At 44.8% G+C, this 16,260-nt stretch overlaps 1 protein-coding gene across 1 annotated transcript; it reads left to right on the plus strand.

Moving 5' to 3' along the window:
- Positions 1–14,606: 14,606 nt before the first annotated feature.
- Positions 14,607–15,569, plus strand: LOC136489278 (uncharacterized). Its single transcript, XM_066485963.1, has 4 exons — positions 14,607–14,789; positions 14,897–15,188; positions 15,260–15,364; positions 15,436–15,569. The coding sequence occupies exons 1-4, from the start codon at positions 14,607–14,609 to the stop codon at positions 15,567–15,569; spliced, it is 714 nt and encodes a 237-aa protein (XP_066342060.1).
- Positions 15,570–16,260: the final 691 nt, after the last annotated feature.

Below are 16,260 nucleotides of genomic sequence, written 5' to 3' on the forward strand. Positions count from 1 at the left end.
CCAGAGGGCACTCAGCAAAGAAATTTTTTTAAAAAATAAAAAATCTTTGCCGGGTGCCTTCTGGGTCGGCACTCGACAAAGATTTTTTTAAAAAAAAAAATAAAAACTCTTTGCCAAGTGCCTGCAGGATTGGCACTCGGCAAAAATTTTTTTTTAAAAAAATAAAAAATCTTTGCCAAGTGCCTGCAGGTTGACACTCGGCAAAGAATTTTTTTTTTAAAAAAATAAAAAATCTTTGCTGAGTGCCTGTAGGTTGGCACTCGGTAAAGAAAATTTTTTAAAAAATAAAAAAGCTTTGCCGAGTGCCTTAAGGGTTGGCACTCGGCAAAGAATTTTTTTTAAAAAAAAATAAAAACACTTTGCCGAGTGACTGCAGGGTGGCACTCGGCAAAGAATTTTTTTTTAAAAATAAAAAATATTTGCCGAGTGCCTGCAGGGTTGGCACTCGGCAAAGTCACCGTCAACGGGACCGGCGCCGTGACGGTCGCTTTTCCTTGCCGAGTGTCCCCGGGGCACTCGGCAAAGCCTTTGCCGAGTGCCCGATAAAAGACACTCGGCAAAGAGAGCTTTGCCGATCAATTTTTTGCAGTGTGTTCTTTGCCGAGTGCCGCACTCGGCAAAGGCTTTGCCGAGTGCAATTTGGCCTTTGCCGAGTGCCTCAGACACTCGGCAAAGAACCTGAATCCAGTAGTGAGAGGGAGCGCCGGTGTCGGGGATGTCGAGCTGGGGGTGCGGAGAGGCAGCCTGACGGCGGAGCTCAAACCCTAGCCACCGACGAAGTCGATCTGTAGCTAGAGCACGCGGCCGAGCGCGGCGTCGTGGCGCCCCGGGGATGTCGAGCTGTGGCCCGGGGGTGCGGAGAGGGGGCGCCGGCGTCGGGAGAGGTCCGGGAGGCGGTGGGAGGCGGTAGAGAGGCGGTGCGGAGAGGGAGGCGGCGGCGTCGGGGGAGACTGACTGGGGTGCGGAGAGGCAGCCTGACGGCGTCGGGAGGAAGAAGAGAGCGCCCAACAATTTGTCACCCAAGCGCCCCTGTTTATATACCAATGGTGATTTGTAGGGGCGGTTTCTGATCCCGCCGCCCCTACAAGGGGCGGTTCCTGATCCAGCGACCCCTAAAAATACATTTGTAGGGGCGGTTCATGATCTAGCCGCCCCTACAAATATTTTCTATTTAATTTAATTATTAATTTTGTATTTTTTATATCACAAAAACACAAAGTAATATAAAAATAATTGTATATATGCAAAAATATAATATTTTGTATTATTCTATATATGCCGAAATATATATATAAAAACAATTGTAGTCAAAACAATATAGAAAACAAAAAAAAAACAAAAATTAAAAATTTGAATTTTAAAACTTTGACTATAATTTTATGACATTAAATGAAATAAAATGAAAATACTGTAAACATAAAAGTTGTATAACTCATCAACATGTACATCTTTTATTTTGGTCATCTTGTCATGTGACTTTTTTTTTAATGATTCAAAATTTGAAATTCAAACAATTTTAACTTGAAACAATATTTTGAAAGAGTAAATGATTTCAGCTGAAAAACTCATGAATACCAAAGTTGTAGAACTCATCAATATGTACAACTTTTATTTTGATCACCTTTTTATTTGACCAAATTTGAACAGTTGAAATTTTGAATTTCAATAAATGGCAACTTCAAACAAGATTTTGAAACCTTAAATGATTTCAACAATAAAAGTCATGAACATAAAAGTTGTTTAACTCATCACTATCTATAACTTTTATTTTGGTCACTTCTTCATGTGACAAAGTATTAGTAAACATTGTTCATAAATTCACATATGACTCATAGTTTCACGAACTATACGAGAAACATATTGATTTGTGAACAATATTTACTATAACTTTGTCAGATGAAGAAATGATCAAAATAAAAGTTGTAGATCTTGATGATTTATACAACTTTGGTATTGATCACTTTTTCAGCTAAAATAATTTAATGGTTGAAAATCTCGTTAGAACTTATCATTTTTTTAAATTTGAAAATTTGAAATGCTCAAACTTTGTCAAATGAAAAGAATGACCAAATCAACACAGTAACTTGATAGGGCATGATTTTAGAAAATTTTAGAAAAAAAACCATCACATTTGGAGTTAGTATGAGGGAGAAAGGCTAGTTACAAGTTTTACCCAGAGATTAAAAAGAAAAATCACAATTGTTTATGATGATCAATGATGAACAAGTGTGATTTCTCTTTTTAATCTGTGGCTGAAACTTGTAACTAGTTTTTTTCCCTCATACTAACTCCAAATATGATGGTTTTTTTTCCTAAAATTTTCTAAAATCATGCTCTATCATTTGAGTGTAGTCATCTATCTTTGTCACTAATTTTGAACAATTCAAATTTTGAGTTTCAGAAAATGATAGCTTCAAACCTGATTTTCAACCAATAAATTATTTCAGTGGTAAAGGTGATGAATATAAAAGTTGTTGAACACATCACTATTTACAACTTTTATTTTGGTCATCTTTTTATTTGACAAAATTTGAACAGTTCAAATTTTGAATTTCAGAAAATAACAGCTTCAAACCTGATTTTCAACCACTAAATGATTTCAGCTGTAAAGGTGATGAATATAAAAGTTGTATAACTCGTCAAGATCTCCTACTTTTATTTTGGTCATTTCTTCATTTCATAAAGTGTTAAGTGATTGCATAAAGTTTTAGTAGTAATAGAGTGGATGTTGAAATAGATTCATCTGGATGTTGCAAAGGGTAATCTCACACATATGCATAAATATAGTCTCACACACATACAAAAATATATAGTCTTACACACATATATAAATATATAGTCTCACACGCATGCATAAATGAAGTCTTACAAACACACACACAAACACTCCACGTTCAACAACTAGCTAGCCCGCTGTAACGACTTTCCCCTTGACACCTTTTCGTTCCCATGACAATGTCTTTGGGTAGGCTCTTTTCCACAATACTGATCTTCTTAGGAAAGTCTATGAATAGCGGCATCTCATCGTAGTTATTGTAAGCTTCAACATCGTCCACGCCATCAACTCCAATAATGTGCTGTTTCCCGGAGGCAACTACGTGCTTTGTCTTCTTCTTCGGGGGAAGGTTACTTTGTGGGTCAGACATATAGAAAACTTGTGCGACACGTGAAGCGAGCACCCAAGGGTCATCTTGGTAGCCTAGATTCTCGAGGTCCAAGACTCTCAATTCGATCTCGTTCAGTTGGTGTTGTTTGATCCAGCGGCATCGAAACAGGGCCACCGTTATATCCCTTCCATAGTCAAGTTCCCATATCTCTTCAATGATGCCAAAGTATTGGATCTTTTGCCCCAATCCATCGAGAGCCTCTATTCAAACGCCGCTATTTTGGTTCATATATTTACTATCCTTTGCGTGGGTATAGTACGCATGCCCATTGAGGTCATAAGAATTCCAAGATGTCACTTGTCTCGATGGCCCATCCGCCAACCTACTGATGGTAATAGAGTCTATGGTTTCTCCAGGCGATATGTTTTAGTCCTTCAACCATGTAGTTAGTCGTTGCTTGTGCTGTTTCATGACCCAATCATCCGAACAACCATTTCTCTCCGTCATAATGATAGCCAAGTGCTCATCAATATACAGTTGCATCAGTTGTTTACTCAGCAAGACACTGTAATACGCCTGACTCACCTCTTTGTAATCATGGTCGATGAACACTTTTTTACCACTGGTGCCCTTCCCAGCCAACCTACCCTTGTGACGAGAATCGGGTTTACCAATTCCTTTTTGTACTTTTAGGTACTCTTGACAACACTCAATGACTTCTTCAGTACTGTAACCCTCTATTATGGAGCCCTCTGGGTATGCTCGATTATGCACATATCGACTTAGAACCGACATGAACCGCTCAGAGGACCACATTTCATGCAAGTAGCAAGGGCCCAACGCCAGTATCTGATGAACCATGTGAATCATGAGATGTGGCATTATATAAAAAAAAGCAGGAGGTAAACACATCTCTAGTTGGTTTTGTGTCTCCACCACAAATTCATGTAGGTCACTCAGCTCTTGCTTGCCAATCGTCTTCTATGAGATCTTCAAAAAGAAGTAGCACATGCGGGTGATGGCCATTTTCAAGAACTCTGGCTTTATAGCCCTGATTGCAATATGTAGAAACACTATCAGCATCACATGGCAATCGTGAGCCTTGTAGTGTGTTATTGACAAGTCCTTCATCGACACTAGCTTCTTCACATTTGCTGAAAACCCAATTGGGACTTTGACCCCCCTCAGGAAAGTGCATATAGCTCTCTTCTCGTCTGGTGTTAGGTTGAAGCACGCCGCGAGCAGAGTGTATTTTCCATTAGCCTTAGGTACCGGGTGAAGCTATGGCATCATGTTTACCTGCACCATGTCTTTCCGTGCTTTCAGACCATCCTTTGACTTGCCTGTGTCCATCAAGGTAGCAATGAGACTCTCAAAGACATTCTTCTGCACGTGCATAGCATCAATAGCATGGGGGACCTCCAAGTCTGGCCAATAAGACATATACTGAAAGAAGACCAATTGTTTCTTGAAAGGTACGCCTTCGACAGGAGGTGTGCTTCTATCTCTGTTCGTCCCATCCGGATTCTTCTTTTCATAGACGACGCATATGTTTTTCACCATTCTGTACAAGGGTTCTCCATTATGATGTCTCTCCGGAGGGGGTTCAATCTCTAGGGTGTTGTCATAAAATCTAAAGAACAATTTGCTACGGTACTTGTGACTTGTTTGTAAGAAGCGTCGGTTCTTTAGGTAAACTATCTTCTTGGATGCATCTAGGTGCACCAATGTAGTACCATCCAAGAAAACCAAGCATCCCGTCTTCCCTTTGATCTGTCCAGACAAAGCAAACAGCGTGGGGTAATCATTGGTAGTAACAAATATTATTGCTCTACATATGAAGTCCTCTTTTCAAAACGCATCGTACATATGCTCCCCATGCCTCCATAGCCTCTCCATTTCTTGCATCAAAGGCTCGAGGAACACGTCTATATCAATGCCTAGTTGTTTAGGGCCAGAAATAAGAATAGTGAGGAGAAGGTACTTTCTCTTCTGACACAACCATGTTGGGATGTTGTACATGGTCAAGATCACTAGCCAAGTGTTGTGGTTGCTCATCCTCTCATTGAAGGGATTCATTCCATCGGTGCTCAAGCCAAATCGTATATTCCTTAGGTCATCGCTGAATTCTTTGTGCTTCTCATCAAACCTTTGCCACTGATTACAATCAGCCGGGTGTGCAATCTTATCATCATCCACCTTGCGCTCATCATCCCACCATGTCATGAGTGCGGCTTCTTTAGGGTTTAGGAAGATACGTCTCAAGCGGTCGGTCACTGGCAGGTACCACATTACCAAGGTAGGAATTCTTCTCTGCTTTGCATCGTTGCCTAATGGAGTGTCCTCTAGGGGCTGAGATTCTTGTACCATCTTTTTTGTACCCTTGTTATTCCTCTTTTTCCCCATAGAGGCTTCATCTCCACCGTAAAGGTCATTGTTCTTGTACCGGCTGGCCCCACACCGGGGACATTTATCCAGTGACTTGAACGTTTCGCCATGAAAAAAATATACAGTGGTTGGGGCATGCAGGGATTTTTTCAACCCCCATTGTCAATGGACTTATGACCTTATTCGCTTGGTATGTGTTGGTGGGAACTGAGTTTGGTTGTGGTAGCACCCATGACAGGAGATGCAATAGATCATTGAAACTACAGTCTGACCAGCCGTACTTAGCCTTCAGGATGAGCAGCTCAAGCACAAAACGTAGCAATGTCCAATGTGTCGGACAACCCATTTCAACACCATACACAGTCTCCTTCGATGCTTTTGTCACCCTTTCAAAATTTTCTAGACCTTTCGGGCTATTTAGTAAAATCTCTGGTCTAAGGGCTCGAATCATGTCCTCCAAATCATCTTCATCCCCAACACGTGCTCCACCATCATTATTGGCACCACCTTCGTCGTTACTATCCCAACCACCAGCATCACCACCTTGTTCATTGCCAAACTCAAAATCCATTCGTGCATCAAGCTCTACTGAATATTGGGACAAGGATTCTATGGTTTCGTCGTCGTATTCCTCCTCATCCTCCTTGTTAACAATAACCGTTTCACCATGATGAATCCACACTGTATAGTCCTCAACAAATCCTCGCATAATCAAATGTGATCTGATGATAGTCACATCTGTCCATGCCATACGGTTCTTGCAATCTTTATAGGGACAAATAATTATATCCTTATTCTCTTTCAATATCGTTGCATGCTTCTTTGTGGCTTTAATAAATTTATCCACGCCTTCACGAAAACCTGCCTCAAACCTTAACGAACCATACATCCAAGAGTTCCTATACTCCATCTTTTACAACAACAACAAAACAAGCATTAAATGACTACTTATTCAGATATATATAAAAATGAATCAAATTAATAAATACTTGAGAATAATTGTATATACTTCAGATATATATGAATATAAATCTAATATAATTACATGAAACATACAAACACACCATGGTAGAGAAAAATTAAAATACATATTTATTGATTACAAGAAACAATTTCAAAGACAACAATTAGCAACAATTATATTTTACCCAATATCTTTCATACAAACCCTAGTCCAATTTTATCAAACATAAATTTACAAAAACAAAATTAATAAAAAAACCAAACCCTATATCTAGATCTACATGCACATGAAACATGCATAAAACTAACTAATTGTTCACTAAAATCAAGAAACATTGACCAAATAAGGGTATGATCTTGCTCCCCTCCCTAATTTACCCTAGTACATTTAAAACTTCGGTCTAATTTGCTTCATAAGTAGCTCAAGCACCATAGAAGAGAGAGAAAAACAAAACTCTAATTACTCACTAACCAACGATTAAAACTTAAAAAAAGTGTGGAATAGCATTTTGTTACCTTTTACAACCTCTCCACCAAAGGATTTGAGACTAAAATCTTCTCCCCTTAGTAGAGCAAATTTTGGAGGTGCCCAAGGCCTCCCCACCTTTCTTTCACGGGTTGGAGCGAGTGACCCGAGGAAGAAGAATGTGCTGCAGTTGTTTTATATGTGGGTCATTTGTAGGGGCGGCCGGTGATTGAGCCGCCCCTACAAATCGGAGGTATTTATACGCGGACATTTGTAGGGGTGGCTCAATCACCAGCCGCCCCTACAAATAGAAACTCCGGGGGCGGCTGGTGAGTGAGCTGCCCCTACAAATCAGACTCATTTGTAGGGGCGACTTGTATCACCAGCCGCCCCTGCTGTTCCATTTGTAGGGGCGGCTGGTGTCTGTGCTTCTGAGCATGCCACTGTAGGGGTGGCTCCAACACCAGCCGCCCTACAAAAAATTCGCCCCGTTGCTACAAACCGTTTTTCATGTAGTGAGAATTTCTAAAATTCAACCTATATATTTACATTTTTACATGATGTTGGCTTCATTAATCCAATCAATGACGTCAGATGGTTTAAATTGGGGATGGTCAAAATTGAGCCCCCGCAAACACAATTTGCTTGTTTTGATAGGAGCATCGGCCCTGTATTGGACAATCTGGCTCACAAGAAATGATTTCGTTTTTAACAAAAGCCAAAAAGAAACTTTTTTGCAGGTACTATTTTGGGGGACATATTGGCTCCGATTCTAGACTCAATTACAGTGTTTGGATGAGCACAAGACTTCCATTGTGGAGGCATGCAGGCTTTTAGAGTCTAGTGCCATGTTTCTGCTTGCTTCTCATGGATGGAGTTTTTCTTATCGCCTTGGACATTAGGACTGGTGCCCTGGTTTTATTTTTAGTGTGAATTTGTAATAATTGGTCTGATTCTTCCTCCGAGAGGAACGATGAAGCCGGAACTTTAGTTTCCATTATCTAAAAAAAGATAGTTTAATCAGCACGTAGACATTGGATTGATTGTAATTAACATTGTAGATTAAAATCGAAGATGTGAAGGTGGTATTAGACGATATAAGAAACTTACAAAATCATTGTTCGTTAAAATCAAAGATGGTTAGGTGGTATTATGGCACCAAAGGGGATTGTAGGAATAGTGGCTGGCCAAGGAAATTAAATAAATACATATATTGGTAGAAAGTGAAAGCCAATAGGAAACCTAGTAACCCACACAATGGATCACGTCCTGCTCGTACGAGTATTTTTTATTTATAATTTATGTACAGGGGCGCATCACAAGTGGATCCCTGAGAACCTAGTATTGGAGTTGCGAAGGCATCAGTTAGTGGATCCCTGAGAACGTGATGTTTATCTTTTTCGTCGTTGTTATCGTATCTGTTTTTGGCGTATGTGCGTAGAGTTTTTTTTTGTTTTTGTAGAAATTGTTTCTGGCATCGCTTGATGTATAGTAATGTCTAGCCTGATATCGTTTGACACTGACACAGAGAACGGTTGATTGCTGTTATGGTTTCTGACATAATTTGAAATGAACGGAGGATGAGCCTGATGTATTTCAAGAAATTTATAGTTAAATTAGCAGACTTTGCTCAAAATTTATAAATAAAGTGATTGCAAGATTCACTATAATATGAGCAATGGGCTCTTGTGTTTTTACCCTGTCTGGTCTGCTCCTCCCTGTACACGTCGGATCCGTGGTTTAGTCATGGCCTCTGCAACATGTGGGTACAGCTAACAGAGCGGTCGGAATCCAGCCCAAACCTTCAGTCCCTCCTCGTGCCACGCTGTCGCTACTTTGCAGGGCCGGTGAGACCACTTGCAGAGTCCATCCGATCGAGCAGCGGCCACTGTGCAAGGGGATGTGACACTGATGCTGCCTTGTCGTCGCCTGTAGCTCTCCCTCGCCCCCACCAGCCGACGCAAGCGTTTGGAGCGTCGGTGACCATGATTCTCCGCAGGTCGATGATGCCTGACGACGTGGATGTGGATCAGGATCCCCAACCTGTTTCACCCTCTGGACCTCTCGATTCTGATGATGAAGTCGACGAGGTATCGTTGGCTGGCAAGAAAGATGGACATAGTAAGAGCATCTGCAGGAGTATTATAAAACAACTCCCAATTTTGATTTTTTAGCAAAAAGAAAAAGTGCCTATCAAAAGTTTGGTAAAAGAGCTCTTAAAAATAAAAAATTGCTAAATATCCTCTCCAACTAATAAGTTTTAACGGTTCAGAGCAACTCCATATCCACTCTCCGTAAATTGCACGTATGAGTAAATTAAGAAAAAAATGGTTCCATATGAAAAAGTGGTAAAAGACAAAGAAACTACTAAAAAGGTTTGGCTGGTTAGAAATAGTTTGGGGTTCCGAATACAATATCATTTTTTTGTAAAATGGAAAATTGTTTAGAAAGCTATGTATATATAGGAGACGGTTGCAGAAGGTTGGAGAAGGATAAAATTTAAGGTTGCTATTTATTTCTTTTTTTAACGTGCTAGATCTATTAGTTTAGTTAGCAAGTCAACTATACAAAATTTCTAGAGATTCTCTAAAGGTTTAGTAATTTTGATGATTAACCGGCAACATAACAATTAGGACTAACTAGCAATTAGTTTAGCTAGATAAAAATATGTCAATGTATTTAAATGATCTATGACTAAAGTTTAGTCCAAAGATGTATAGACCCTTGCCCCTCCATCCTCACCTCCTGAGCACTGACTAGTAACTACTGAGTACTCCATCTCTCCTATAATAAGTCTACTTTTACCGTTCAAAATTCATTTCATAAGAAGTACACTTTTTTTTTTAATCTTGTGGCACTTTCAAGGTACAATGCGGGGAACAAATGCGCTTTTGGAAGGATGTGTGGTTAAGCAATAAACCTCTTAGTAAGGTTTATCCTACCCTATTTCGAATTGCGAGGCGCAAAGATGATATAGTGGCGAATATCCTTGGTTCTGTGCCACTAAATGTGTCCTTTAGACGAGGTCTGGTTAATGCGAACCGAATGGCCTGGTTTGACTTAGTGTCAATGGTAATACAAGTCCACTTCACAAATGAGAAGGATGTTTTCCCATGGAACCTTACTAAGAATGGTTTGTTCACAGTTGGACCATTGTACTCAGCTTTCATCCGAGAGGGTGTTCCTCCGGATAAAAGCCCTCTTTGAAAATTAAAAATACCACTTAGCATTAAGATTTTTATGTGGTATTTAAATAAGGGGTAACTCTCTTGAAAGATAACTTAGCCAAGAGGAATTGGCAGGGTAGTGTTAAATGTTTTCTTTGTTGTTCCGTTGAAACCATTCAACATTTATTTTTTCTTTGCCTTTTTTGGTTCATCTACTTTGTTATTAATCTAGACATATTATTATATCTAGACGTATAGCAGAATGGATGTACCGAAAAAGTCAAAGCGACTTATTATTTGGAATGGAGGGAGAAGTTTGCACGCTTTGTTTGGAGTACTGTGTATATCACCTTTTGGAATTCAACCACCTTCTAACCTTGCCGATTTGTTTGGTTCCTGGATACATGGTTTAAGCTGAAAGCTTAAAAACCAAATTTTGCTAGGAGCTGCTGCGCTTTGTTGGTCGATATGGTTGAATGGGAACAATATGGTATTTAACAAAGCTAAGTCTAAAACATCGATGCAGGTAATTTTTAGGACGACCTGTTGGATCTGTCAGTGGTCCATGCTGCATAGAGAGGAGGAACGACCACTGTACAAGGACGGATGCAGACGGTGGGAGACTGTGATCATGGCTGTCTTTGGGAAGTTTGACAGGAGCTTCTCACATCATATTGGGGCTTAGTTTCTTCGTTTTTTCTGGTTGCGCCCACTACATGGGCTGAACTTGCTTTTGTTTCCTCTTGCATTTGTAAGCCTTTTGACTTTGGTTTGTATTGTGACTATTAGCTGTGTTCCAATTTCCGGACGGTAGAGGCTGGAACCTTGTTCCATTATTAAAAAAGTACACTTTTTATGGTATGGACTCCCGTCGACAGAATATCGTCGGCAGTCCTCAGAGGAGTATCCCACGAAGATAGATTGATCGGCAGAGATGCGTGTAATCGAGAAAAAGAAGGCAACAGAGACACAAGAGTTAGACAGGTTCGGGCCGTCAGCACGACGTAATACCCTACTCCTGTGGTCTGTTGGATTGTATTGGCTATCGTATGATATGGCGTGCGTTTTGAGGGGGTCCCTACCCGCCTTATATAGTCTGGGGTACAGGGTTACAAGTCGGTTAGATCTAGGAGATAACCCGAAAGTAATAACAGATTACAGGAATCATGGGATCATATGTATCCTAACAGATCTCGTAGTATCTTCAGGATATCTTCCTGGTGTCTTGCGGGATGCACCGAACAGCTCTGTGCTCCGCAAGGCTTTGTCTCATGGGCTGGACCACCCCTGGGGGCATAGCCCATGTGGGCTGCTATGGGTATCTAGGGTCGTACCCCCCACAGCTAGTCCCCGAGCGCCATGTATCCGTTGTCCAACGCCGTCTTGAGCTTGTCCGAGCAGGCGTGAACAAAGCCAAGCAGTCAGACTCATGGTCCGACCACCGTGATGAGTTGCCGAGCAGTTGTGAACCATCGCCGAGCAGTGTGAACCATCGCCGAGCAGTTGTGAACCGTTGCCGAGCAGCGTGAACCATCGCCGAGCAGTGTGAACCACCGCCGAGCAGTGTATCCCAAGTAAGGCTTGCCATAAGGATGTAAGGAGCTCAAGGTCAAAATCGAAAATTTTCTCGCAGTGGACCAAGTGTGCCCACTTAGAGTCCGACCACAAGAAAGGGAGATAATCTTCTTCAACTTCAGGAGGCACAGAGTCTTCCAGATTAAAGCAAACACACTCACCGCAAGGTGAAGTGTGCCCAGTTAGTCCCCGAGCCTCACAGTAGGTGACGCAGTCATGTGGTGCCAGGGTCCAAAGTAAAATAAAAGTAGACCAGCCGAGCAAGCAGCCAGTCCCCGGGCAGAGCCTTGAATAGAAAAATGCACATTCACAGCAAGGTGAAGTGTGCCGACTTAGTCCCCGAGCCTGACAGTAGGTGACGTAGTCACGTGGTGCCAGGGTTAGAAACAACAGCAACCAGAAGAAAGTCCCTAGTGTGGTGAGGAACCAAGTCGTATTGATGACATAGTCCCTGAGCGACAAGTGGAAACCTAGGAGAAATCAAATCGTGGAGAAAAAACCAGAGTAATGGCTGTACAGTAGTAATTACTGAGCCATAACAGATGGCGGAGAAGTCGGCGAATATTCAGTGAGCACTAACAAATTGCGGTGATAAATGGGTGATACAGGCTGTAGTTGCGCGAAAGCCCAGGTAACGACCCGCCACGCTGTTTCGGAGAATTCGGAGAGGCGCAAATCGTGGAGCGGTTTCCCAAAAAAACCACGAATGCGAAAAGGTGGGGGGAGTGCTTTATAACTGCGCTGCCGCACTCCGCGCTCCCACCTTTGCCACTTCGCCCCTTTATCTTCCTCCTCAGTCCTCGCGCTTCTAGATTCACATCCACACGCGCTTCCGCCGCCAGTCCCAATCCAAATCTAAGAGATGGCGTCGAAGAAGGGAGCTGGTAACCCGAAGAAGGCGACCGCCGAAGCTAGCCATGACAAAGAGTGGGTGCCATCGCACATGGGAGAGGCGGAGCTCAACAGGATGGTGGAGGCGGGCGTTCTCCCTGACCACGTCACCGCCAGATGGTGGCCGGTCTACTGTGAGCCCTACCCAATGCCGCATACCGATGAAGTTGTAGTATTTGAAGGTTACTTCTAGCGTGGGTTAGGATTTCCCATTCATCCTTTCTTAAGGGTTCTGCTGGAGTTCTGGAGAGTCAGTCTGTGCAATCTTCACCCAAACACCATCTTGCACATCTCGATTTTTATAAATTTCTGTGAGGCGTATCTCAGAGTTCTTCCCCACTTCAACCTCTTCCGTCATCTATTCTGGCTGAAGAAGAAGGGTGGCGGCGGTTCCAAGGTGGTCGGCAGTGTGTATTTTCAACTTCGCGATGGAATGGTAGACGAGTACATCACCGTACCACTAAACACCTCGCTGAAGGGGTGGAACGCCAGGTGGTTCTACATGAAGCTGAGCCATCCTGCCATCTGCTATGATGTCAACCACGTTCCGGAGAACTAGAAGAGCCGGTCGGAGAAGCCGAGCGGTGCAGATATGGATCAGGTGAGGGAGCTCCTCAGCCTGATAAAGGGCGTAAAGATGAATGGCGGATTGGTGGCGGCGAGCTTTATAGTGCGCCGCGTCTAGCCCTGCATGGAGAGGGCCCACGCGGGCTTTGACTTCAAGGGGGACACCGACAGCACCTAGGAGAGCATGGGGAGGCTGACGAAGGATGAAGTGCTAGAGCGGGCCACAGAGCTATTCGCTCCAAATGCCTCGTTCAGCGTGTCAAGGCAGACGAGAGCCTTCAACTGCACGAATCCACCTCCTTGGGTAAAAGTCTCAACTGTTTGTTCCTGATGCTTTTTATCTTGTACCATTGCCAAGCAATGAACTGTTTCACTTATGGAAAGATATATTCGTAGGAACGAGCGGCGTACTTCTCAGATGTGCCGAGGGGCGATTGGCCGAGGGCAGTGGATGCCCGGCCAACAACGTAGCCTGAGGAAGGTGCTGTCAGCGCCTCGTCGGAATCCTGAGGCACAGACGCTGGTCGGACGGAGAGTCCTCCCCCGGTGTCAGAGAAGGTTCAGGGGAAAAGGGTGGCGACGGATGAGCCGGCCCGCAAAGAGAGGAAGACAGTGGGTGTCGCCCCCCCGCAAGCCAGGTGGCATCTCTCTTGGTGGCGACCAGACCACTCGGACGCAGAGTGCGGCGATGTCCGAGTGGTCGGATGACGACGGGGATCCAGTAGCTCCTCCTTCGAGCACTAAAGTGCCTCGGCGTGACGCCCGTGCTGAGGTGCAATCGAAGGGAGGGGAGGGAGTCCCCGAGCAGCAGGCGAAGGGAGTCCCTGAGTAGCAGGCGAAGGGAGTCCCCAAGCAACAGGCGGTGGGAGTCCCCGAGTAGTAGGCGAAGGGAGTCCCCGAGCAATAGGTGGAGGAGATGCTGACGGCGGAGGCCACGAGACTTCCACCCTAGGGCACGCGAGTCATCCCCAAGGCCACGCCTAGGGGTTCGGGTAGGCAGCACCGGTTTAGAGAGGCGTACCGGGAGGCCGACGTGTAAGTATCCTTGCCTTGCTTTCATGTTGTTGTCGGATCCTTATAGCTGCGGCGATGAACGAGCTAATCTGATGCAGGGCAAGGCATATGGAGGATTTGACTCCGTCCGTCCAGACTGGCAAGCAGCCGGGGGCTGGTCCTAGCATAGAGGCGATGCCGACAGACCTTGTCCCAGAGTCCCCGGGCACTCAGCGACCTACGGAGGAGTCGGCCGCCGCTGCTAATGGACTTGGCGGTGACGAACGGTTGGCGCCAACGGTAGACGAGCTGACGGCGGTGCCTGGGGCAACGGCGGGAGCTGCGAGGTCCTCGGAGGTGGGAGGTGGAGTTGCCGATGCCGCGCCAAAGTCTGGAGCGGAGAAGCCGGTGGTGCCAGAGGAGTAGACGGCGCTCCCTGAGGAGTCAGAGGGCGTGGTCGGACACACTGTGCAGCCACCGAGCCCCCTGATGGTGCCCCCAGCTGCGGAGGAGGACGAAGTGGAAGAGATTGAGCGTGAGGAAGCTCGACCTCAAGCCATCCGGATCCTTCACAAGCGGGGCGATGAAGTTGTGGTGGTGGAAGAGGAGGACACCACCAGGGAAGTCAGAAGGCTAGAGTCCACCCTTGCCATGGCGATGAAGCATATCAAGGTTAGTATTGCGTCGGCAATGTCTGTCTGTGTCGTCGGAGATCGGAGTTCTTCATAATCTTGTTGCCTTTGCAGGGCATAGCATGAACTGCAGAACAATGGCGACAGCTGATCAAGAGGATGGAGCCCCTCACCGAGGAGAACAAAAAACTGAAGGAGGCGGTGAGGCTTATGGAGAAAAATGTCCAGAGGGCCCAGCGCAAGCGGGATCTTGACGAGTCTAACGCGTGGGATCTGGAATACCAAAAGGGGGCTCTATCCGAGCAGCTGGCGACCATGTCCGAGCAGTTGCGGGGCAGGCCTGAGCAGCTGGCCACTGTCTCCGAGCAGCTGACGAGTGTTTTTGAGCAGCTGGAGTGCAAATCTGAGCAGCTGAGAAACATCTCCGAGCAGAGACAAGGTATGGTGGATCGATGAATTTGCTTTGCGTTGCTGAAGTTTTATTGCTGCTGATGGCCGTTATGCTTGTAGAGCAAGATGTGGAGCTCGACCAGCTACGCCAAGCCATCGGGCAACTCCAAGAGGAGAAGGAGAGGGCGTCAGGGCGAGCGGAGAAGCTGATAGAGGAGCTAAAAGGTGAGTAGCTCATGGTCGGAGTTGTTGCTGGAGTAATTTCTTTGCTTGACGGATCCTTGTGATGCCTGTAGACTACCATCGGAGGGCCAAGGCACAGTTCGACGTGCTAGAGCAGGAGGCCAGAACGCAGAGGAGTAAGCTCGACGCCATAGTTGTCGGAGTCAAGCCGGTGCTCGACCTCCTCGACATGGATGCAGCTCCTTAGACCGATGACAGGCCACCCCATCCGGACACCTTCATCGACAGGTGCAAGGCGGCATGGGAGAACTTCAAGAGCTACAACCGCGACACCACTACCTCCGCTGTGACCCATGCCCTAGCGGTGGTCCGGTCCCACTACCCCTCCATCGATCTTCAAGCGATAGGGGCCAGATTTGCCAGAGGGACGGGCACGACGAAGCAGCAGCAGCTGGAAGATGAGGTGGAGGACGCTGCGAGGAGGCTGGCAGGTGATGTCGACCTGTTCGATGAGACAGATGGTGAAGGCCAAGCCCAATGACCTGCTCGGAGAGTAATCTGTAACAGCTGGAGAGGACAATTAAAACACGCGAGGGCGCAGACAAACATTTATGTATGTGTATAAATGTTGTAAAGTGACATATCCATGTTTATGCAATTTTGCCAGTATTTTGATGAAAAATTGTTGTAGTGTTAACCCTAACGCAATTATACGTAGTATAAGTAGCGTCTGAGCATTTATGGAGATCATGTATTGGAGTTCGTGAAGGAGTAGCTTAGAGCTGGCGGTCGCAAATGGAGATTAAATCATAATGGAGAAATAACGGAGACAAATTATGGCGACAAAAACTTTATTCATCATGGAGTGGAGAGTACATATCTAGAGCGTTTCAAGGATAGAAACGTATGAGGTGCTCGATGTGCCATGAATTAGAGAT

Source organism: Miscanthus floridulus, chromosome 10 (assembly GCF_019320115.1).
Source record: "Miscanthus floridulus cultivar M001 chromosome 10, ASM1932011v1, whole genome shotgun sequence".
NCBI classification, from domain to species: Eukaryota; Viridiplantae; Streptophyta; class Magnoliopsida; order Poales; family Poaceae; genus Miscanthus; species Miscanthus floridulus.

Excerpts from the sequence above, each read along its gene's own strand:
- LOC136489278 (XM_066485963.1), top strand. The coding sequence starts at position 14,607 with ATGGTGCCCCCAGCTGCGGAGGAGGACGAAGTGGAAGAGATTGAGCGT. Across the intron at positions 14,790-14,896 it reads TGGCGATGAAGCATATCAAG|CTGATCAAGAGGATGGAGCC; the intron begins GTTAGTATTGCG and ends CAATGGCGACAG. Across the intron at positions 15,365-15,435 it reads GCTGATAGAGGAGCTAAAAG|ACTACCATCGGAGGGCCAAG; the intron begins GTGAGTAGCTCA and ends TGATGCCTGTAG.